The sequence below is a fragment of the Phodopus roborovskii genome, unplaced genomic scaffold (genome assembly GCF_943737965.1).
Source record: "Phodopus roborovskii unplaced genomic scaffold, PHOROB, whole genome shotgun sequence".
Classification (NCBI taxonomy): domain Eukaryota; kingdom Metazoa; phylum Chordata; class Mammalia; order Rodentia; family Cricetidae; genus Phodopus; species Phodopus roborovskii.
Genome location: NW_026126480.1, coordinates 8,662,829 through 8,685,542, shown reverse-complemented (window position 1 = coordinate 8,685,542; position 22,714 = coordinate 8,662,829). Strand labels below are relative to the sequence as shown.

Genomic DNA, 22,714 nt, shown 5'->3' with positions numbered 1-22,714 from the left:
TGAGGATGAAGGCGAAGCTAGAGGGGGCAGTCTTGGTGAAGAAGTGCCTACCTCGTTCTGATCTCCTCTGTAGCGAGCACAGCTTTGTGCCAAGCGCAGCAGGCCATCATCTGGTAGCCCACAGGCATGGCAAAAGGAGGCTTGCCTTGGCTCTCTGGCACTTTGTCAGGCGTATGGGGCCTGACTTGTATAATAAATGCGGTTTTCACAGTGTGGGTGGTGAATATATTTCTGTACACACCCATCTCCCATCCCAGACCAGATTCTATGTGGCTGTAACAACTTTCTTCCAGTATAAAGTGTGTGGACAGAGATGAGTTTGCAGGCAGTATTCAGACTCCAGAAGAATGCTAGCTACCCTTTCTCCAGAGACTGGGCTGTTTCTGGGTCTAAGAAGCCAGTTTTCTCTCTCCATTATGGAGCTACCCATGTCAGAGCTCAGTTGACTTACTGCTGCCTGAGGGAACCATATGCAAACTTAAACCACGACTGCCCACTTCAGAAGGCAGCCCTGTGGCCTTTCCAGTCTCTATAAGGGGGGAGTGGGGAAGAAAGTGCTAGTTCACATCCATGCCTTCTTTTTTTACTCTGGCCATGGCATTGTCTGAAACAGTTTTCCTTGCTCTGCTTGGAGAATTCCTGGGTAACGGCCCCACAGCAGCCTGTAGCAACTATAAGCAAAGCAGGTTAACTGCTATTGACCTTCTGGAGATGAGGCAGTTTTAAATGTAAACACATATAAAGCATCCAGAACAATCAGTAGCTCTTAACCAACCTGCCTGTGTAACTGCTGTAGTTGTTACAAAACAAGGTGTTTCATTATCTGCCTGTACGGTCTTTACACCTTTGCCAGGGCACAGGCTCTTGGAGGGCAGGGTCTAGGTTGTCAGTTGTATGGTAGAAGGAAAATGAATTACTTTCCAAGAAATGAAATTTCTATGGACCCTAGAGTGGTATGCTCTTACCATAACATGTATGAAGGAGAAAAGTACAAAGAAGGAAATAAAAGCCATCAGCCTCAGAAACCTGTAGAAAACCAGGGATGGTTCTCCCAGCTGTGGGACCTGCATGCATATATATCTATATATCTATCTATATGTATGTATGTATATATATGTGTATGTATGTATGTATAGTAAATAGGTTCACGTCCACTATATCATTTCTATCCAGTTTCTTCTAGGGGATTTTTTATGTCTTTGCTATTTAAAATATAATTTTATGTGTAGCTCAGTGACAGATCACTTGCCTGGCATGCATGAAGCCCTGGACTCAATTCCCAGCACTGAAACAAACAAACAAACAAACAAACAAGCCTACCAAAAGCAAACTAAACCAAATCCCCAAGATTTTAATAGCTACTTACAACATTGTTGTGTGCACAGCAAGCAGTGTTCTTTTACCCACTTCCTATTCCTGGACATCTATGGCGTTTTGTTTTTGAAACCATTTCAATGGACTGGAAACTCTGACAAGGTGTTTTGGGCTCCAGTTAGATAGGTCTCTCCCCCATTGCAGGACAGATGCTCCAGCAGAGGAAGAGCAGAGAAAGAAAGGTTCTTCTTGGGAGCAGTTTGAATGACGATGGAGAACAGATGTTTCCAGGTGTGCCTACTCCAGAGACTGACCAGACTGGTGGCTCAGACTTAAGTCCCCACATGCCCCATGCCTCCCATATCCCATCCCATTAATGTTCCTTCTGGGAGATGCAGTTCCAAAGGACAGGCAAACATTGTTGGGACTCAAGGGCCCTGAGAATAAGCCTGTAACCTGATCCCCACAGGCTTGCATTCGCTTGGGCAGGTCATTGTGGGGACACACTGGTGACAGATTAAAGTGCATCTCGGAGCCCTGGATTGTGTTTCCAGAACACAGGTGTGGGGAGATTATCTTTCTGACAAACCAAGCACTTACCTCAATCTCTACAGCTGCCTTTGCTCCTTTAGTCCCAGGCCCTACCACAAATAGCAAACTCAAGCCTTTCTATGTGAAAGCCAAGACCTGTCTTCACCACAACCCCTGTGCCCAAAAGACTTTACCCAAAGAGCCTGACAAATTGCCTCACTTTGTCAACTGAGAGAATGAATAAACACCCTGCATTAGGAGTAGCTGAGCTGTGTGCCACTCCATGGCAGTGTGTCCCTGGAGCTCTCTGCTTGAGTGGTACTGAGACAAACAGGCACTTGACATAGGGGGCCTGTCCCCTGTTAGTTGCCCAACTTTGGGCAAACAGAGTGCTTTTTGAGCCTTTCAGTTGTTTCACCTATTAAAAAAGAGCCAGAGTGTCTGTCCTATTAATTGCTGTGAAGAGGAACAACAGACTGGCACATGAAAACACACAGAGACCTAAGGAACGGTGCCAGTGGGGATTGTGTGCAAAAAACCTGGTGGTGTCTTGAAGGACAGAGAGTAGGTAAGGGCAGGGGGGGCCACCACACCACAGCCTACATCTCCCATAGCACTTAGCTGTAGAGGGAGGGAGCAGGAGGAATGTTCGAACAGGAAAGGGCTGTTCTGTGCAGATCTTGATGACATGGGTTCAGGTGTGACTCCGAGGCAGCTTGGTCCCAGCACTGGGGGCAGGGAGGCAAACTCTGGCAGGGAGCCAAGTAGGAGCCCCTAGCTGCAGGTGCTGGCAGGCAGGCATGGGAACATGGATGGATTGGCTTTCTGAGGCCACCCCTAGGTGTCTTGCAATGCAGAGCAGGCTCTCTCCCCAGGCTGCCCCGACTCATTCTCACCTCACAAAGCTGTCCCTGAAGTGGTCAGGAGCTGCCTGTGACAGAACCCAGGCCACATTCCTGACCTGTCTTTCTGCAAGCTTCTCTTCTGTAAGCTTTAGCATTTTCTGGTCTCCTACTGTGTGCTGGCTTCATGCTTTTATACACAGACTTCACTGGATCCTGAGCCACGTGTGTGATGTGGTTATTTTATTCTCATCCTACACCAGTGGCAGACTTTGGGGATGAGGCCATTTAAATGGAGAGAACCAGAACAGTGCAGGTAGCTACAGTGAAGACACTGTGGACACTGTTAGACCAAGCCACCAACTGTCATTCCTTTAGTGCAAGGGCAAATCTTCCCCCATCCCTCATAGACCTTAGTGGTTCACAGGTACAAGCATGTAACATTGTGAGGCAGCTATTCTCAAAAAGCTGATGGGCCAAAGAACTGACTCATCCCTTTCTTTGTAGGTACCAGTCCCCTTGATCTGCTCATCTTTTCCAAATCCCTCTGGCCAATGACTCTCTTCTCTCTCCACATAAGAATAATTATCCCTATTGTACAAAAGGGTATCTAATGCTATGTGGTCATACATGGGAAAAGCAGTGAACTGAAGTCTTTCTGGATGGTTCCAGAGTTAGCACTGGGCACAATACCACCAGTGTTTGCAAGGAACTCCCAGAAGGTTGGGAGGCTGTGACTTCCCAAGTGTAGTGAGGGTTCCACCAGACCTTTCACTTGATGAATTGTTCCTCTCAGATCCTAGTCCAAGGATTCCTTTAGGTCCCCTCATCCTGGTCCAGCAATGGTACCAGTTTTAGCCCCCAAAGGAGGCTTACATAGCCATCCTTAATGATCACATTGCAGGTGACAAGCCCTAAGCTAGCTTCAGTCAGAAAGTATGCAACAGCCCTCATTCTGACTCAGGAGAAACCATGAAAGAAGGTGGTGATTTCATATTCTGGTTCCTAGGCTGTTTTTCAGAAGCTTGAGAGATGGGCCAAAAGCATCCCAACCCTTGGAAACCATGAGACAAAGCAAGAAAGGACACCCTGGTGTGGTGATGAGGGCCTGGGGTAGGTGTGAGCAGTGAACTCCTAACTTGGGTAGTGGAAATGCTGACCCCCACCTGCAGGTCAGGAAACAAGCTCAATGGCCTTTCCACCTGCATCTGTCCTCTTCACATACTTAACTTCTCTGTGCATAGGGAGAAATTCACACTCAGCAAATTGACGTCATTCAATTGCCAGTCATAAATTCTCATCTGTCTGGAGCAATGGAAACCACCAAGGCAGATCCAAAAACTATATTTCCCTTAGTAGGAACCTTCCTAGCTCTCTGGTGATAGTTAAGCCCATTGGATGGTCTGAGTGACCCAAGAATCCAGGAGCCATAGTAATGTCAAAACTGAAATCATGAATGTAGACCCTCAAGGAGCTGAGGATATGACTCTATTGGTAGAATGCTTGCCCAGCAAGCATGAAACCCTGAGATCGTATAAACTAGGCATAATGGAGCATACATGTAGTCCCAGCAGTCTATGGGTGGAGGCAGGAGGATCAGGAGTTCAGTGCCATTCTCAGCTACTCAGCAAGTTTGAGGCCAGCCTGGGATGAATGAGACCCGTCTCAAAGGAAACAAAACAAAGCTCTAGATACTCAAACTGGAAAGCTAGCAGAAGGTAAACAAGCCTTCCTCCTATCTCCTACTCTGAATTGAAAACTCCTAAGTACTAAGCACCCAACCTGTCGAGTATCTTATTAACATGTCTGCCTACTCACAACTTCTGGGGACATCTGCTGTACAAAGGTGTGAGTGTACCTGTGGTATGTCTTATTGTATATGCTGGTAGGGCCCACCTTCCCACACCTGTCCTTGTAGATACTCACATTGCCATGTCCCACAGAAGCCAGCACAGCGGGTGGCTTTCATGTCCCTTTGGTGTTGAAGCAAGGGAAAGGGAAAGTCGGGAGGACCCAGAGACTTTCTAGTAAAGAAAAGCTGGGCCCAAAGTCCTTGAGATGAAGTAGCTGACGTTGTTGTGCTTTGCTTTAAATAACCAAACTTGTTCCCAAGCCACCCGTGTCTCAGTCTGGGTGCTGTAGAAGTGAACAAGGCACCTAACTCCATTGTACTATGAGCTTCCTTATCTGGCTTGAAGCCTGAATTAGGAAAATGGGGGTGGGTGGGGGGGGGAGAAGCTTAGGAGAATCAGTTCTTGAGTGCCCTATGCGGGGCAATGGCCTTGATTTGGAGTGACAATTGGACATTTCTTCTGCTCAGTGTCCTCCTAGCCCTTCAAGCCTCCCAGAGCTTGAAGGATTGGACTCAGATGCACCGTCAAAAGGGCAACAGCCATACTGTGCTTTCACATTATGGATTGGGGGGTTGTGGGCAGAGCTCTGCATGTCAGCTGCCTTCCCTGTGCTCAGGCCTGCTGCCCAAGAATAGCTCTGGAGAGATGAGTCTGCCCCTGGGTGCGGTGGGGAGTGGGGTGTGGGAAGTGGGGTGTGGGGAGGGGAGGGCTCAGATTTGGGACTAATTGTGGCTCCATTCATCAAACACCTGGGCTAGTCTCTCATAAAGCAGTCACTGTCCCCATATTCTGTTGCACCAGTGAAGCTACTGGAGAAGTTTACTGATGTGTCTGGGCCATTCAGTTAGTAAGAAGCAGAGCTGGGTTCGAAACTAGACCAGTGGCACCTCAAAGCCTCTTTCTACTTTTCTTAGACAAAAAGTCTTCAAAAGGATAAAACAGTTTTTAATGTGACTTATCTTCCACTAAGAACTGTACTTTGAGAGCCAGAGAGATCATTCACTGGGTAAATATACTTGTAGCCAAACCTGATAACCTGGGCTCTATTCACAGGATACACATGAGTCCATGCACATGGATAAGGAAATCGATGTAAAAAGTGTTTTTTTTTTTTTTCTTTGACTACCTTTTAGATAGAAACAAGAAGTTTTCAACAACTATTTTGTCCATTTCTATGTTTCTGAATACACTGACACAATCAGAACGTCAACACTGAATGCTTCGTGCGCTTGATAACTAACTACACACCCGTGTGAGCAGAGCAACTAGGTACTAAATGTTTTTGAGGCTGAAGTTCAGATAGGGAGACCAACTTATCCAAGGCCACACAGCTGTAGAAATCCATCTCAGAAACAACACTCCCAAGTATGAAAACTGCACCTCCCCCCAACCCCAGAATGCAGCAGCGCCTATGTTTGTTTGGACTGTGGTGTGGGCTGGGGGTGGGGAGGGACATAGAACAGAGTGCTTGGGGCCAGGCTGGGAAAGCAGAAGGGAATAGAAAAGACTTTATGCCCAACTCTTTCCCCCTTAGCAAACTTCACAAAGGAACCCTTGCCTTTGCAGACTAGAGGGTTTTCATGTTGCAGCTCGCGTTGAATTGTTTTATGCTGCAGCCATAAACCTCTGACAGAGGGGGGTGCAGGGACGGGCTGACCCAGGTTTAACTGTGGCCCAGCCACTGTAAAGCTAGGGTTATGAGGCTCACTTCTGGTGCCAAGGCAGTTTAACAAGTATGAACGCACATAATTCCTTCCAGCCCTGCCTCAGCATAGAAGAGCTGTTTCTGGGCGGGGCTCCCTACCTTCCCCCATCCCAACAATGTGGTTCCTATTACCAGCTATAGTGCCTTGCTGGGGTCTCCTCTATGCCCAGCCAGACGCCTTTCATCGCAATACCCAGCTTTGGGTCCTCTTAAAGCTTCAGAGTGGTTCTGCATTCCAGCAGGGAAAAAGATGGGAAGTGAGGGTGTACGCTACAAAAAGGGCCCATCCCACCTTTCTTAAGAAACCCTTTCCTGAACTTCAGTCTCTTTGCAATGCATGCAAGCCTCTATTGATATTCGGAAAAATCTCAACCTTAGAGGAAATTTGAAATAGTACAGAAACATCCTTACGTTTTTTACTTAAATCTGTCATGGCTAATACGTTGCCATGTTACAGTATCTATTCACATTTTTTTTTTTGAAAGCAAGTTGCAGGCTTCAGTACATTTCATGTTTGCACATAGCCTAAAATCAGAATGCCCCTGTAGCTTCAGTATTACAGCATAGCTAAGTAAATGAGCAATGGCTCTGCAATGTTCTATACACACTGTATCTAAAGAATCCCACATTCTTATAGCTTAAAAATCAATTAAGATCTGGTCAAAAGTGAGATGTGGTTGCATTTTGTTGGTGTATCTTAACTTAGAGGTGCTTCGCAGCTACCCAAAGCCTCTTTTTCATGGCTTTCCTAAACCAGCGGTTTTTAACCTTTCTAATGCTGCGACCCTTTTAATACAGTTCCTCATATAGTAGTGACCCCCCAACCTTAAACTTGTTTTCATTTCTTCTTCATTACTGTTAATTTTGCTACCATTATGAATCATAATGTAAATATGTAGTTCAAGGGTTGCAACCCACAGGTTGAGAACTGCCATTCTAAACAGTCCAGCTATTTGCTGTGTGGCCCGCCTGGCTCTGTGGGCAGGCTGACTGTGTCGTTAACTAGCTTTAGACTCAGCATCTTTGGTGAGACCGTGTGTGGTGTGACAGGATGCTGACTCTACTTCTCTCTTGTACATTCACCCCCCCCCCCTTGTCTTTTTTCTTTCTTTTCCTTTCCTGTCTTGGTCTTACAGTGCGGGTGGAACCTGCACTGTATTAGGCCCTGCATGTATTAGGCAAGTGATCTAGCACTGAGTGACCACAGCCCTGAGCTTCTTACAGCCTCGTTCCCAGTGCCACCACAGAGCTCTATCAGACACTGTGTCCTTGTTAGAATTAGTTCCCTATGTGGTTCCTTTCTTTGTAATTAGGAAGCAATCTGCAACACAGGACCAGCTCTGCCAGTCTGTTATCTAACCTGCCCCCTGCTCTCCCTCTGCCATCCACTTTTCTGAGGCTCAGCTCCCATAAAGTCATGATCTCCAGGAGCCAGCCAGATGCCAAGGTCAATGAGTATTTTCACATTTGCATCCCCACTTCTTAAATTCCTCTGTATTTGGACATTAAAACCTAAAAATTAACATATTAACAGGGTAATGTGTATATTTGCCTTCTTGACCCCTTAGCAGGGTTGGACATTGATGCTTAGGCTCCTTCAAGAGACAGGGGTCTAGCTCAGTATCTGTCGGTCTATAAATATACCAGACATCTTTTTAGAATGAGTGAATGAGTGAGCAAGCAAGTGACTAAACAAACATGTCAAGGGAAAGTTCGGACTGAGAAGGCTAGGCTTGGAATCCCAGCTCCCAGTCTTCATATAGAAGATAAGTTTGATCAACAGTTTTCCTGCTTTGAAAAAAGCTTAATATTCATTATTCAAAATGCTCATTAAATAGGACCTTATTCAGGTGCTAATAGGGGATGTTGGAAGGGTTGCTGTAACTGAAGCAGCTAGTGATGAATTTCACTATAGTAACGGCTCAGGGAAGGAGGGACCGGGTGAATCCTGGAAGGCCATAGCTGCTGGGATGGAAGGTAGAATTAGAAGCTGCAGCAAAAGCAGCCGCTGGAATCTAGTTTGGGTTGGCTAGTGTGGGTCCCCATGCAGGATGGGTGAAGATAACCCCACAATACTCTCTGTCTCTATTCCTTTCTCATCCTTTGTCACCACAGTACTCTTTGATGTAGCCTAAGCATTATCCCAGGGATTCTCCTGCTGGGCTGGGAGCACCTCTGGCTGGTGAGCAGAGCTTCAGTGAAGCAGAGGGGGCAGAGGCCTCCTGTGCTGGGAGGGACTTAGAGGCAGGCCGCTGAGTGATTTGATGACCTGAGAAGCCAGCCCATTGTCCAGGCCTTAAGGGGCCACTGCCCCCTTGCCATTAACTCACCTCAGGATAAAGGCCATCACGAGCTCAGACAAATAAGTGCCTCGGCCGGACCTCATGCATCAACTTGTCACCCACACAGGGGCCCAACAGAAGTGCAACTCAGCAACTTCCATTTAGTGGGCTTCTGATCAGGGCCTGGGGTTTGGTGCCAGAATGCACACACAGCTTTGCCCTCCCCTCCAGGCAAGAAGGCTAGAAAGGAAATCTCTGATCTGCTTTGGAGGTTCCCCTAGATCCTGTGGCTTCCTGGGGGGGCTGTCAAGAAAGGAGGACAAAAGCTATTAGATGACCAAAGAAGGGACCTGATGGGGCAAGAAGAGATTGGGTTGAAAGGCCAGGCACACTGGGGACGCAGCATGCCACCTGCTATATGTATGATCCTGGGAAGACTGTTGTATCTTTCCAAGGCTTAGTTAGCCCAGTATGCTAGTAACAAGAACAATGACTACAATAAAGACTTTCCATTTCAAGCTATCACATACTTTGCTAATTCTTCACATCACATTCTAACACTAGGGAAAGGAAAGGAGGAAACTCAGGGTTTCGATCATTTGTTAATCACAGCTACTATAATAACGAAGCTATACTGTACCTCTCCTGCTCTAGAGCCTTCTAATCTCCTGGATGATTCAATGTAGATGAAAAAGGCAAAAGACCTATCACAGCACCTATGCCCTGAGGTGTCTGGTGATGGGACCCACTTTACTGCCCCACAATCTGAATATGACTTCAAGTCCAGTCAGACACAGAGTAGCATTTCTGCCTTCAGATGGTACTGCTTACTCCATCTCCATGTCAACTCCCAGAAGATGGAGTTTGCCAGAGGACTGCTTGAGAGAAGGTGGAATGGATGCAGAGCTTGATGGTGGATGTGTCACACTAGTCACTCACAGAAATGAAGAGAGCTCTGCCTCCCTTTAAGAGTTCCAATGAACCCGTGTCTCTGTCACATAGCTGCTCATAGAGGACAAGGGTGCTGTCTGACCAGAGCTTGCTTCTAGCAAAGCACCCTTTACAGCATACACCTAGAAGAGATTCCTGTGTGGGTGAGATCCCAGTAGGAAGCTGGGGGTCTCTGTCTATATACAGGCAACTGACATGCACTGCACCAATGTCAGGCCAGCCACGAGTGAGAATGCAGGGGATAGGAGGATCCTTCTAGGACCCTCTGTACTCCAGCCTTGAGTCCACCTGTCCTCACTGATTCCTGCCTGCTTCAGTGCTGAGTTGTTGAGGTGTGAGTCCATCTCCCGGGGGTGGAGGGTGAGGGAGAAGCCAACCAATGGCTCTTCTCCATGAGTCCTAGCACATAGTTGGTCCTTGATCATAATTTGCTCAACTGAATTGCTTCTGAAGGGTAAACAAGGCTCTTTCTTTCCACATTAGTCACATGAGATCCTCCCTTGGTCTCATTTTACAATGAGTAAGGGAACAGAAGCTTTCGCTCTCAGCACTGTCAGAGACCAGCTGCAGGCCTTGTGGCTGGGCCTAGGGATTGCTGTCTTAAGAAACGGTCAACACTGGACAGAGGGCCTGGGCTTTCACATTGTGACTGAAGCCCTGAGCCCCCAAGATCGGGTTTTAGAAGGATCACTGTGGTTGAGAACACTGAGGGAGGAGAGGCAGGAGCAAGCCAGAGGAGACATTATTGCAATGCTTCAGGGCAATGACAATTCCAAGAAGCACCATGAACGGGGAGAGCAGAGTTTGTAAACTCAGCAAGCAGCTAGGAGGCAGCTCAGCTTCCGCTTCTCTTCAGAATGACACAGGCAGGTGATCAAACATCAAGACATATGCAATAACCTTTTCACCCTGGGAAATGGCCCCTATTTGTGTCTAATAAATACAAGGGGAGACTAAAGGGAGAGCAGAGGGCATGGGGCACATTGAACTGTAGCCTACTCTGTCTTTGAGCCAGCCCCAGGCTGCTGTCCTTAGTCCCCTTTCACAGAAGGACGCTGGGTGAGACCATAGTGCTCCTAAGGTCACACAAGCAGTGGGAAGTAGAAACTTGTTCTCACCAGGTGTGTATGTTGGAGAACTTCCTGTGGGGCACTGACAGAGACGTTTCTGGAGGTATAAATATATGTACTGTTATCATGAACTGTTGCTGCAGCTTTCTAGAGTTATTTATAGAAACATGATCTACTGGGAGAGAGGGAAGGCGACATAAACGAATTACCAGCCAGTTTCCTCTCCTTTCAACTCCGTGGGGAAGGCCGCAGGCCAGAAGGAAAAGGCATCATGGTGCCAGACCAGTGGGGATTAGGAATGGTGCAGAGACTCTGGCTAGGAACTCAGCAAGGCAATGTTTCTAAGACCCCCACACTATGTTTACTTAACTGCCGCCTTGGGCTCCCTTCTCCTCTCCCAACCTGAAATTTTTAGAAATCACCCAGGGCAGGATGTGTGTGTGTGTGTGTGGGGGGGGGGACTGCCAGCTGAGAACTCCTAGGCAGAGTTATTAATTGCTATGGCTCTTCTAGACCTGAAGGGGAAGGAATGAAGGAATCTGCCTTTTTTCCAGGATATCTGGAAACTTTTGTGCTACAGAAGGGCAAGAAGGAAACCAACATTCATTGGTCATCTCTAATGGAGAAAATGCTTCGTTTTCTTATTTGCATGGCAATCTTGTGAAGCTATGGACAGAAGAAGAGCTAGGCTGAAAAGAGGGTGAACAGATCCCACATGGCCACACATCACAGCAGGGATCTGTTTGCTCTCCTAGTCATCTTTCCCTACCCTGGTTCCACATCACATCATTTCTGGTTCTGCTAGCCTTGTAAAGCAAAGTAGTAGTCTTTTTTTTTTTTAATTGTTAAATCTCAAACACCTACATAAATAATGGCAATTGAGAGGAAGCCACATGGTTTCCTGGTCCACACTGAGAGCCATTAACCAGTAATGGGCATCCAGCTGAGCTCAAAGCACCCAGCTCAGACCTGATGACAGGAGTAGAGGGCCAGAGACAGAGGGGGAGGGCGGGAACAGATGGCCTGCAAGGGCCAAGCTTAGGAAAGGGAAGACTGGGTGCTGGGAGCAGCCAGAGACATTTATTCTCAAGGTGGGATGGCTATAAGGGGTGTCATTAAATGCCCAGACAACAGTCTAGAAAAGGCTGCAGAGCTGTGTCCCCTGTGGCCAACCCTCTGGTGAGAACAACCATTAAGTAGTTCTCCCATGGGGAGGGCGTTCTTTTTCAACCCTTTGCATGAAGTGATGGAGGAACTCTCTCTCTCTCTCTCTCTCTCTCTCTCTCTCTCTCTCTCTCTCTCTCTCTCTGTCTCTCTCTCTCTGTACCCAGAGCGTGTTCTAACATTTAACGCTTGCCAATGTCCCTGTTTAACAAAGAGAGGCAAGGCTGTGCTTCACAGCCTTGAGCAGGCAATGCTCTCACCAGAACATGATAACCCGCTTTCATTGTGTTTATTTTTACAGTTAGCTTCTATTTATGGCCAATCATACACTTGCCATATGGCAAGGGAACTGTGGCAGTGGTGCACAATTCTCTCTTAAAACAAGGAAATTCGGTTACATCCAAAAAAGTTTGGGGGAAGAGGTAGCCAAAAGAACATAAATCAATCACAGTGTAGGTGGGCGTGATGTTAGGGGTCATGCTGTAACATGGACACAGAAAGAAACAAGGTCTGGGAAACGTTGATTGAATCCAATTCCTTCACTGCCAAAACTCAAAGCACAAAAATCCTGCAAGGTGGCATAGAAGATCAGAGACAGGCTGAGGGGGCCACTCAGGTGTCTTGATTTGTAGCCCCCTCACTAGTGGAATGCCATGCTAACCCTGGGTCTTGGGTCTTGGTTAGCTGAAGTTTGTAACTAGATAGCAAGCTTTGCTGATGGCAGTGTCCTCATAGGTGGGACTGCGTGCTTTAAGTCAACCCTAACTGGACATACAGCTGTCCTTTTGCGCACCTTCCCTCCGGCACACAATACTCATCAGCAAACTCAGTCATCCTTAAGGTTCTGAATCTAAGAAAGAAGCTCCTGGATGGGAGTGCTGGAAAAGAGAGGTCTGCCCACATGTTAGTTATGCTAACTTCCTGCCACTCCTTGGCCTCCTTCCTGGCTCCTCTTCAACAGCCTGGGCACCCAGAGACACTTTCAGATGTGGTCTGCTACAAATGAGGACTCTACAGAGCCCGCCACTAACATTTCAGGGGGAACACAAAGCAGCCTGTTTCCAGATGGAAAAAGTCAGGGCACACAGCTGACATGCCTCCTCATGGGGTGGCCTTGCAGTCCTGAGATCCAATCAAGCCACACACTAAATGTGTTATTTTTGTACTTCTCAATACAATTGTATTTGGGGAAATGAGTGGAAAAGAAATGGCAGAGGTTGCATTCTAGTCACGGGAGTGACTAATTAGAGGGTCCGGGTTCTCTCCGGACATTGGGTTACATTAATTCAAAGTGTGACTTGTTTATTTTTGTAGGGTCAAGGAGAAGCTTTACCTCCTAGCAAGCCAAAGTGGCAATTAGATTACAATCACCAGAGTTTGCCCAAGGTAATGCATGAAGGGGGCTTCATAAAGTACATAAAATAGAAGTGAGCCTATTGAGGGTGTCCCTGGTGCCCCCAATTAGGGAGCATAATAGTTTGTTGCTGGTGGGAGGCTTAGGTGAGCCTTGGACTGGTTAAGGGAGCACCTGCAGAGGACAAAGGGCACAGGGATGGGGCCACAACTGCACCTCCTGACTGCACCAGGGCCAGTCTCTAACTCTGTGACTGTGCAAGGGGTGCTAGTGGGGAGGAAGAAGTAAAGACAACTCTGGACTTTTCAGTGTAGCTGTAAGTTTTCAAGTTTGAAGTTAGGGGGGCAGATGTAGTCAAAGCTGGCCTACACAAAGATACCTGGAAGTGGTATCTGTTCTAAAGACAGTGAGGCGTCTGGCCTTTGTTGTTTCGGGAGAGACAGCTTAGCTAGTGCAACGCTTGTCTCACAATCACGAGGGCCTGAGTCTGATTCCTAGCACCAACATAAATATCTGGGTGTTGTGGTAAACACTTAAAATCCCAGTGCCAGGGAGGTGGAGACAGGAAGACCTGTGGTGCTCACCAAATAGCCAAACACACATAATTGGTGAGCTCCAAGCCAAAGGAAGAAGGCCACATTGCTAAGGATGACACCCAAAGCTGTCTTTGACTTATGTATGTGTATGTGTGTGTACATGCACACACACACACACACACACACACACACACACACACACACACACACCAACAATAGCAACTTTGAAGCTGGGTATGAATATGGTCATGGGTAGCTGGCATAGAAGGGAGGGGTGAATCACAAGTTCAAAATCAACCTGGACTACATAGCAAGACCATGTCTCAAAACACCAACTATACCAGCCATCAACCAACCAATCAACCTCGTTTGGTTGCAAAATCTGTCTTGAACAGACATGAAACCTGAAGATTTTCTTCCTCCCTCTCTCCCTCCCTTCCTTTTCATCCCACGTTATAAACTATTTGTATGCTTTACTGTAGAGATGGTGATATGCTCTGTGAATGGAGGAATTACAGGATGAGTACACAGCATTTACTCTATTTACTTTGTGAAATCTGAAAACACGAATCCACAAGGCATGTGCTTCTGAGGGCTCATTTATTTTATAAGATCTCTCTGCTTACAATACTCTTCACCCTCATCTCTCTGAAGAACATCCACCAACATTTAGCATGTCACCGGGGATGAATGACGAAAGGAAGGATTCCATTTGTCTTCCCAGCAGGAGTAAGGAGACTGAACTGACTTCCCCATGCAGCAGCTTGTGTCATAAGAATGTATTTACCAACATGCATCTTTTGATACAAGAAATGCTGAGGAAAGCAGTGGACAGAATTGACAGGTTACTTTACACACCCCAGCAGCCTTTCACCCTGGGAACATGTCAAGCAGGCAGACCCAAATCCAGTACCACCACGGGGTCCATGAAATTTATAGCAAAGGAAGAAAAACAATCTGGTTAGGCACGTCTCTCTATCATTAGAAGCAGGCATCACTTTGCCTTCTGATTTCACAAGTTGACTTAAAAGGACCCAGCATACTCCCCTGGGAATGCTGCATAGGTTCTAAATTAAGTTGGATTTTTTTTTTTTAAAGAAAACACTTTTTGGAAGGAGCTTGCATACATAGCAGTGTTTCCCATCTAGAAAGAAAAATAAACACTCATCTGTTGGATTGGAAGTCAAAACAAAAATAATCCCAGCTGCCCCTAACCTAAGCAAGTCAATGAAAATGCTAAACAACCTTGCTGCTGGCCAGTGAAGCATTTTCTAAGGCCAGGCAGGAAGGGCCTGGAGCCAGGGGAAGCCAAGGACACATGAAGGGTTTTGCTTTGGGAGATTTCTGTAATAATTTTGCAACAAAATTTTGTGTTGAAAATATCTGGTTTGATTCATCTATGAAACGCTTGAAATCCTCAGAGAAATATGCCACAAAGATTCCATGTTATGGCCTCAGAGAGGACTGGAGTTCAAATCTGACCCTATCACTTAGGGGCCCTGTGAGGCAGAAGAAGGGGCTCACCTCTCTGGGCCCCTGTTTCTTCCATGAGACTGAAACAGGTCACAGGACAGATAAGAGGAGTCAATGACTCCCTAAGATAAAGAAACTCCCTAGTGCTGGCTGCTTCATAGTGTTTGTGAGGTGACAGACAGGAATCAAATAACCTGGAATTCTTCAAAAAGAAAAAAAAAATCCAACCCAGCTCTGGAGGGATTCCTTCTATTTTCAGTCATACTATGGATACAGAATGACCCACATCTGGCATTAGAAATAAGACCGGGTTGGTGGGGTGGGGGGGAGTAGGAGGGAAGAGAGGTCCAGAAGGCAATATGCCTTGGTTTTGAATCTGTGTCTTTCAGTGGGGCCATAATTAAGTCACTGCCCTCATTTCTGGGCCTCAGTTTCCTCCAAAGAGAAGTGTAAATAAATTTAAGATCAAAGATGATAGTGCATGTTAAGAAATGCATGTATACAGAAGGTGCTCATTAGATGCATGTTCTTTCACCCTCCCCAACACCCCCAGGCTTTGAGAAGCTCTTCACAGCCTTCTCAGGGCTCCTTATTTCCTGACCCCATTAAGCCCTACCCCTAAATTTTCAAAGCCCCCTGGCTTCAGAATTTAGATTAGCACAATTGATGAAACACTGTCGATTCTGGACGTTTCTATGGGGTTAGGACAAGCATCTCCTTAATCCTAACCACTTCCTGAGTGCCTGGACTGTGACCAGTTGATATTTTGGTGAGGTCTTTTCCTATTCACACCAGTGGCTTCTGGACGGGTGCCCTGGGGAGGATTAGGACTGTGATGACAGAAAGAGCGATTTACCCTCTCTTCTTTTCCATGGGGACAATGAGCTGTGCAGACACGCCCCATGCTTCTCTCTGCACTTTACATGGGGATTTCTGCAGGGCAGCTCTGAGGCCTCCTGGACCCTCTGTACCAGTGCTCACACGGCAGCTGGTAGAAACCCCAGGGGAATAGCTAGAAGGCAGCCTGGGCCTTGAGAAGGCTGGTTCCAAGGAGGCAGCTCCCTTCCAACACCTCTGGAAAACCCTGAAAAGTGAGAAACCTCTGTATTGTCACCCTCCAGTAGCCAGGGAAGCAGACTGTATCGTGTAAAGTGTAGTCAGAATGAAGTCCAGGTAAACTATCCTTCAGGGGTTTAGCATTTGACCTGCCTAGAGTGGCCTCAAGTCTCAGTCTAGCAGCAGAGGGTGGGGTATAGGGGTAGGGATGCTCAGGGCCTCTCATGTTAGCAAATTGCCTCACCCCTGACTTACCTCCCTACAACCCAGCTTTGTCACTTTGAAATGATCAAAACCATAGCAGGTTGTTCTTACGTTATGTGAGGGGATGGGACCTTGCCTAAGATGGCACATTGAGGATCTGGCTCTGTAGCTTGCTAGCTCCCTGGGTCATTTATTCACTGAATAAAGAGCATTTGTAAGACCGGGTATCAAACTGATAAAAAGTGATTGTTTCTGAAATACAGATTGCATGGGAAAGTTACTTTTCACTTTTCTGGATTATCTGAGGTGTAAACAGACATCCTTACTTTTATAATTAGCAAAAGCAATAACGATAATTTCATTATGGTTTATTTACCTCCCCATGAAAAATCAAATAAAACATAAACATTTACTGGACCCACAATGTAGATACCTGCTTATTGTCACTTGTACAGGGACAGGGCCTTCTCATGTGGGACTTCAGGGCCGGAAAGACAGTAGGTAGGGCACAGCAATGGGCTTTCATGGCACCTACCCCAGAACAGGGACCAAGTGGGACACAGACTCTCCAGCAAAGGACACATTTACTAATGGTGTTTAGAGTGGCCCTGGGGAAGGAATCCATAGTATGTCAAGGCCCCTGGGAAGCAGGAGCGCCAAGGAGCTAACCAAACAGCAGTGCCAAAGGCCTCCTGTGGTCTCTGCACATCAACAAAGCAATAGCGCCCCAGCTTGCCTCAGGACGTATGACAAAGCGCTGCTCCAGGTCAGTTATTAGCCAAGGGAGAGATTAAGGACTCTAGTCTGCATCTCTAGTCTTCTTTTTTCCTGCCAGGCTTATTTACTCAGAAATGAATGATGAATATTATCATTTATCTATCAATCTATATTTGTTCTATATATGTATACTAATATACATAGGTCGGATAGACATTTACACACAGTTTTTCTTCCCCATTAAGCTCATGATGATAACTGTCAGGGGCATGATCAGCACCACACGATATTAATAAAACCAGATTTCTTAGAAACTGCTCCATCACTGGCAAGATGGCCTGAGGCCAAGGGAAAAATAGCCAGTGAACTATAGAGCTGGATGTGGAACTTGGGTCTTTCACCCCTGGTCCAGGGTTCCTGCTTCTGTCCGCTTTAAGGATGCTCTGTCTCAGAGGAAGTCCCAAGGATATGGGGCCCTGGGGTAGATGGCTTTGGTCAGAGTGTGCAGGGCCTGTGTGTGCATGCTCTATTCAGCCCATGGAGAAGCTCCACTGATGTTCACTATGAAGCTTTTCAATCCTTCCATGTCAATGCCTGTTGGTGCCCTGTTCCTAGGTATAAAGGAATGGGAGCAGGCTCCCCAACACCTACCCAGGATTCTATGCCCATGCATGTCCAGAATAGTCGTGGTATCAAAGCCTGAGCCACCTGACCCATTCTTTCCCACCTAGCCAGCCTCTCCTACAGGAGGCATTTTCCAGTTCTCTCAGGCAGTATGGAGATTTCTTGTCAGTCACCCTGGCACCCAGCATGCTAGGCTCTGTCCTTCCTTATCTCCTTTAGCTGTCTCCCTCTGTTTCTGAGGGATGAGAGGGTTTCGGTATTTCTCCCAGCATTTCTCCCAGCATGCTGAATGCTCCATGATATGTGGAGAGCTTTCACAGAGAGCCCTGTATGTTCTCTACAGGAATGTGGCAGGTGATGAGGCAGGCACCACCATTTGCCAAACTTCCATCTCAGACCCTATGATGCTGTTCATCGTAATCTGGATACCACATTGTCTGCTTTGATATCTGAAGAAACTTGCAAAGTCAGGGAGATTTGTCCAAAGCCCCCAGCCATGGGGCTTTGATTGGGTGCATAGTTGTGTGGCCCCAATATCCACCAAGAGCCCCACCTCATGCTGCTCTCAGTCTGAGACTCCTTTTCCATAACATGGCCTAGAACGCAGTTCCATACAGGCACTTATAAGATTTATTTTAAGTGTGGTCTGTGTATGGGTAGGTGCCCATGGGTACAGATGCCTACAGGGGCCAGCAGCATTTGATCTTCCTGGAGCTAGAGTTTCAGGTGATTGGGAGACATCCAAGTGGATACTAGGAACTGAACTCAGAACTCCCAGAACAGCTGTATATACCATTAAACACTGAGCCATCTCTCTAGCCCCATACAGGCATTTATAAATAAATGCTTGCCAAATCAATCCCCCCTCCGTGGTATTTATTGGAAAAGCCTAATTTATTTCCTTCTATTAGAATCAGGAAACTTTGGTGTCATTATTGGTGACCCCAAGTTCCCTCACACACAGTCTTATATCTCTGTTACTGGCTCCAATCCTCCACAGCAACATCTTTGCCGAGGAGTGCACTGGCCACTCTGGACAGGCGGGCATCTTGGGCCAAGTGTAACAGTGAAAGATCAGGGTGGTGCCCTTTCACCCTTCACACCTCCTCTCCTTGAGGAAAGAGCAGAAAAGGAGTGAACCATGGGGAGATCATGCTGAGACCCAATCCTACTTCCTATGCACAGAGTCAGCGCTGCCGCCTGGAACCAGGGAACTTCCAAAAACGGCCCTGGGCTTTGGGCACCACCCTCTCTCTCCGTTTTCTTATTGCTAACGAGGGACACTGGAATACCCCTCTCTTGGTTCCTTTGTGAATAGGAGCTAATGAAGCAACAGGTGACTGTGCCTGGTGGTCGCTTGCACCCAGAAGTAGCCAATTGGAGAAGCCTGTCCCCCACCCTCCACTTTCCACTTTGTGTCTTTGTCTCTTGTTAGTGTTTAGTCTCCTGCTGTCCGGTGCACCTCTGTCTTGTGCACCTGTCACGGGACAAAGCCTTCTCCGTGGGGCAGAGACAGGAGCTGATTACCCCAAGCCCACGGAACTGCCCAAGGTCCCTGCCTGTTCATGAGCCCCACCATGCACCAGGCTACTTAGTTCTTGCAAGGAACAAGTGGCTAGACCAGGCATAGCCCATTAAAAGAAAGAAACAAACCATTAAAAGTTAGCAAAAGAGAGAAGCACTTACCGTTTGCGGCGACCCCCAGGCTGGCGGAGCCACTTTTAACTAAGAAAGAGTTAGGGACAAACTCTTCCTCAGAGTCTGAGTCCGGGGTTGGCTGGGCCACACCGTTGCCTAGCAACCGCCTCTGGCTCTCATTGGCCGGAGGGGAGGGGGGCGGGGAGGGGGACTGCTCAATAGGGGTTGATGAGGCAGATGAACAATGCAAGGGAGCACCTGCGGGCCACAAAGACAAACACAGACAGAAAAAAAAATAATGAAAATCGATTTCGAAGCACACGGGGAAGGGGAGACAACAAAATAAAACACGCATCAACGAGGAAGGGGGTTCTGAACGCTACAATCCACTGCATGTGTGGCCTGGACGGGGCTGTCCCTACGAAGGGAGAGTTGGTGAGCTCTCCTTCTGAAGAGCAGGGGCGGGCCCTCAGAAGCGGGCCTAGCAAAGGCCACCGCAGAAACAGCAGGAGGGTCCTCCTTGTTTAGCCTTTCTTTGACAGAGGCCAGAAAGCCTGGAGGTGCCTACTGCTGACTGAGCCTTTATGGAACAAGAGGCTGCTTTCTAGGACCCACAGTGGCCTTTGGTAAAATGAGCAGCCAGGGTTGGGAGAAGGCTGAGCCCCTGTGACCCAGCCATTCTGTGATGTCACTGAACTGAAATGATGATCTTATTAATGAGATTTGAATCCGACTTGCCTGCAACAAGTCCAGGGCCTCATTTAAAAAAAAAAAAAAAGGTAGCGAAAGCTGGAAAAAATGATCCAAGACTCCCCTCCACCTTTGGCAGCCTAGAATCTCAGCATGCCAGTATTTTAGTTTTCTGAGGATTTAACATATTATGGTTCTTAAATTCTGACATTCTTTGCAAACTTCTTGAAGCCAAGAGTTTTAGTAATCTTACTCATTCTTTTGTCCTCAAATGGTCACATAATGCCAGGCTCACACAAGGCATGGAAGAGATGTTTGTTGTATATATTAATGCTACAGATCTAACATACTAGGATCCCTATGTTCTGATAGTGAAATGATAACACCCTGTCATACTAGGACACTGGCGTTCTATGAGTTCCAAGATAAGACTGGCTCTGAGTTTCTATGATATAGAACAATAACATAGTTCTAAGTTTCCAGTTTTCCTTAGTTCTATGAGAAAATTCCTAGCTCTTCAGAAGGAGGAGGTGACAGCTTGGGAACATTCACAGTCTCGTCTGTGGAGGACCTTACCACACATGCAGTGCATCATGTACAAGAGGGGAAGTAAGCACAGACACATAAAAGTATACAGTACAACACAGGTACCATTTGTTAGCAAGGGCTGTCATTTTCTCCCATCTTGACTGTAAGAATGTGATGATACAATTGTATGTGGCCAGCTCTGCAAAGGAACTTAACCTCAGGAAACACAGCCCAGCCCAGATGGTTTATCACAACACTTAGCAGGCTCTTAAGAGGCATAGAACTTCTGATTTCTGGGGGACACATAACAGAAGGCCCCTCAGTTCACAGCCACCAACTCCAGCAGTATTTTAAGGAGTCCACCACATTGGTCAACTCCCCTCCCCAAGTTTGACTGTGCATAGCAACACTTTATAGAATTGCTTTGTGTGTCATTTGGATGGTTATTTCAGAGATTCATCAAGGACAATGCAGGTAGCGGGGAATCAACGATCAAGGTTCATCATTCTTTGGGTGGCTTTTCCTTTTGGGTCATGGTTTCTTTAACCAAAACTTTGGACTATGGTTCAATTATCCAAACCAGTATCCTGTGAGAGCCTTCACGTACACACTTACAAACCAGCACAATAAGGCTGAGCCTACTGTTACCTTGTCTCCCCCACCTGATGCTATTGTTTTCTCTGTTCAAACATCTGCAACAGCCTCCAACGGGAAACTGTACAACACATCCTGTGGGCATGGTTCACACGTAGAGTGGGCTTCATGAGTATAACAGAACTGAGGTTTACGTCACTGCCTACCATTTTACTAGTTCTATGATTTTGGGGAAAATGCCTCCATGAGCCCATTTGACACTCTACTCCTCATACCCTCTGACTTTTATGCAGTTTCTGTAAGCACTATAGATGATTGGTGTTGAATCTCCAGTATATACAAACATATAGGAAACTTGGTCAGTGCTTATCACATGTTTAGGAAATTGAGCAAAACTATCATGTCAAGACCCCTGTTCACGACACTTTTCACTTGCAATCAGAGTTTTTTTTAACATTATTTTCTCTATAAGGCTACATGTATAAAGCACATATATACTCATTTCCTCATCTTTTATTCATTCCCCAGTCAGAGCCTCCAATGAGCCTGAGATAACCAGGGCCACACCACATCCAGATGTTCAGTTTCAGACCAAAGCTAAGAAACAGACTATATTGTTTCAGGGTGTCTATGACAGCCCCCCTCAGTAGAACTGTCAAGCTTCACCGACTTTAAAGTTATAGAACTAAGCAAATCACTCTATCTCAAACTCTAGAGTTCAAGTCTGACTCTATGCCTCCCTCAGGACTTTCTATCATCCTCTGTTTTCCTGTCTTGGTCATTCCTTGAGTTATGGGTTCTCTCTGAATACTTATCAGTGACTGAATTCCCTAACAAAGGGTCAGACCGTAGCAGGTTGGGAAATGTCAGTGAGGTACAGACATCGCCAGCAATGTGTGTATTGCCTTCTGATCACTCACTGGCAGCCATTAATCTCAGTGACTTCCATGGTAAGTGGCCACAGAATAATTTTCCAACAGTTAAGAAAACCTTAGGAAATATTTACTTTGTGAATTCAAACATTTCCATTTTCTATGTAGTATGTGTTTTATGATGCACAAATCATAGCAATTGGAATATGTGGATGGAATGGCATGGTTGGGCATCCTTGGGCTTGTTATTTATTTATTTATTTATTTATTTATTTATTTATTTGAGTAGTAGATGTCTGGAAATGTACAGTGACCATGACTTTATCCTAATTGTCTACAGTCAGGCTGGAAGATGAGGCGCACGATGAGAGACCCAGCCCTGAATAGCCAGTGGGAGGGGTAGGGGAAGGGAGAGCACACTTGGGCTTTAAACAAGTAGAGATGGGGCAAACCAGAAAGTATGCCAACCCAATGTAAAGGAAGGAAGGTTGGAGCTCATTTCACCTGGGAAGTGAGATTGCAATGGACAGACTACAGCGTGAGCATGTTTGACAGAGGGCAGAACACTCACACTTAAATTTCCCTTGCATCTGCTGGTCTCAGCAATCTATCTGTCTATCCCAGTCTACAGTCATGTGCTACTGTCAAGCTTTCATCAAGTCTACAGAGACCTGCAGAGGGATACTCTTGCACCCCTGGATTAGACACTTTTCTCT

The 22,714-nt window shown here is 46.6% G+C and overlaps 1 protein-coding gene across 1 annotated transcript in view; it reads right to left on the bottom strand.

Moving 5' to 3' along the window:
* Tenm4 (teneurin transmembrane protein 4) overlaps positions 1 to 22,714 on the bottom strand; it is a 701,768-nt gene that overhangs the window by 248,564 nt on the left and 430,490 nt on the right. Inside the window, exon 6 of the mRNA XM_051192264.1 lies at positions 19,363 to 19,572. Within this exon, the coding sequence (XP_051048221.1) occupies positions 19,363 to 19,572 (210 nt within the window). The remainder of the gene's footprint in view (positions 1 to 19,362; positions 19,573 to 22,714) is intronic.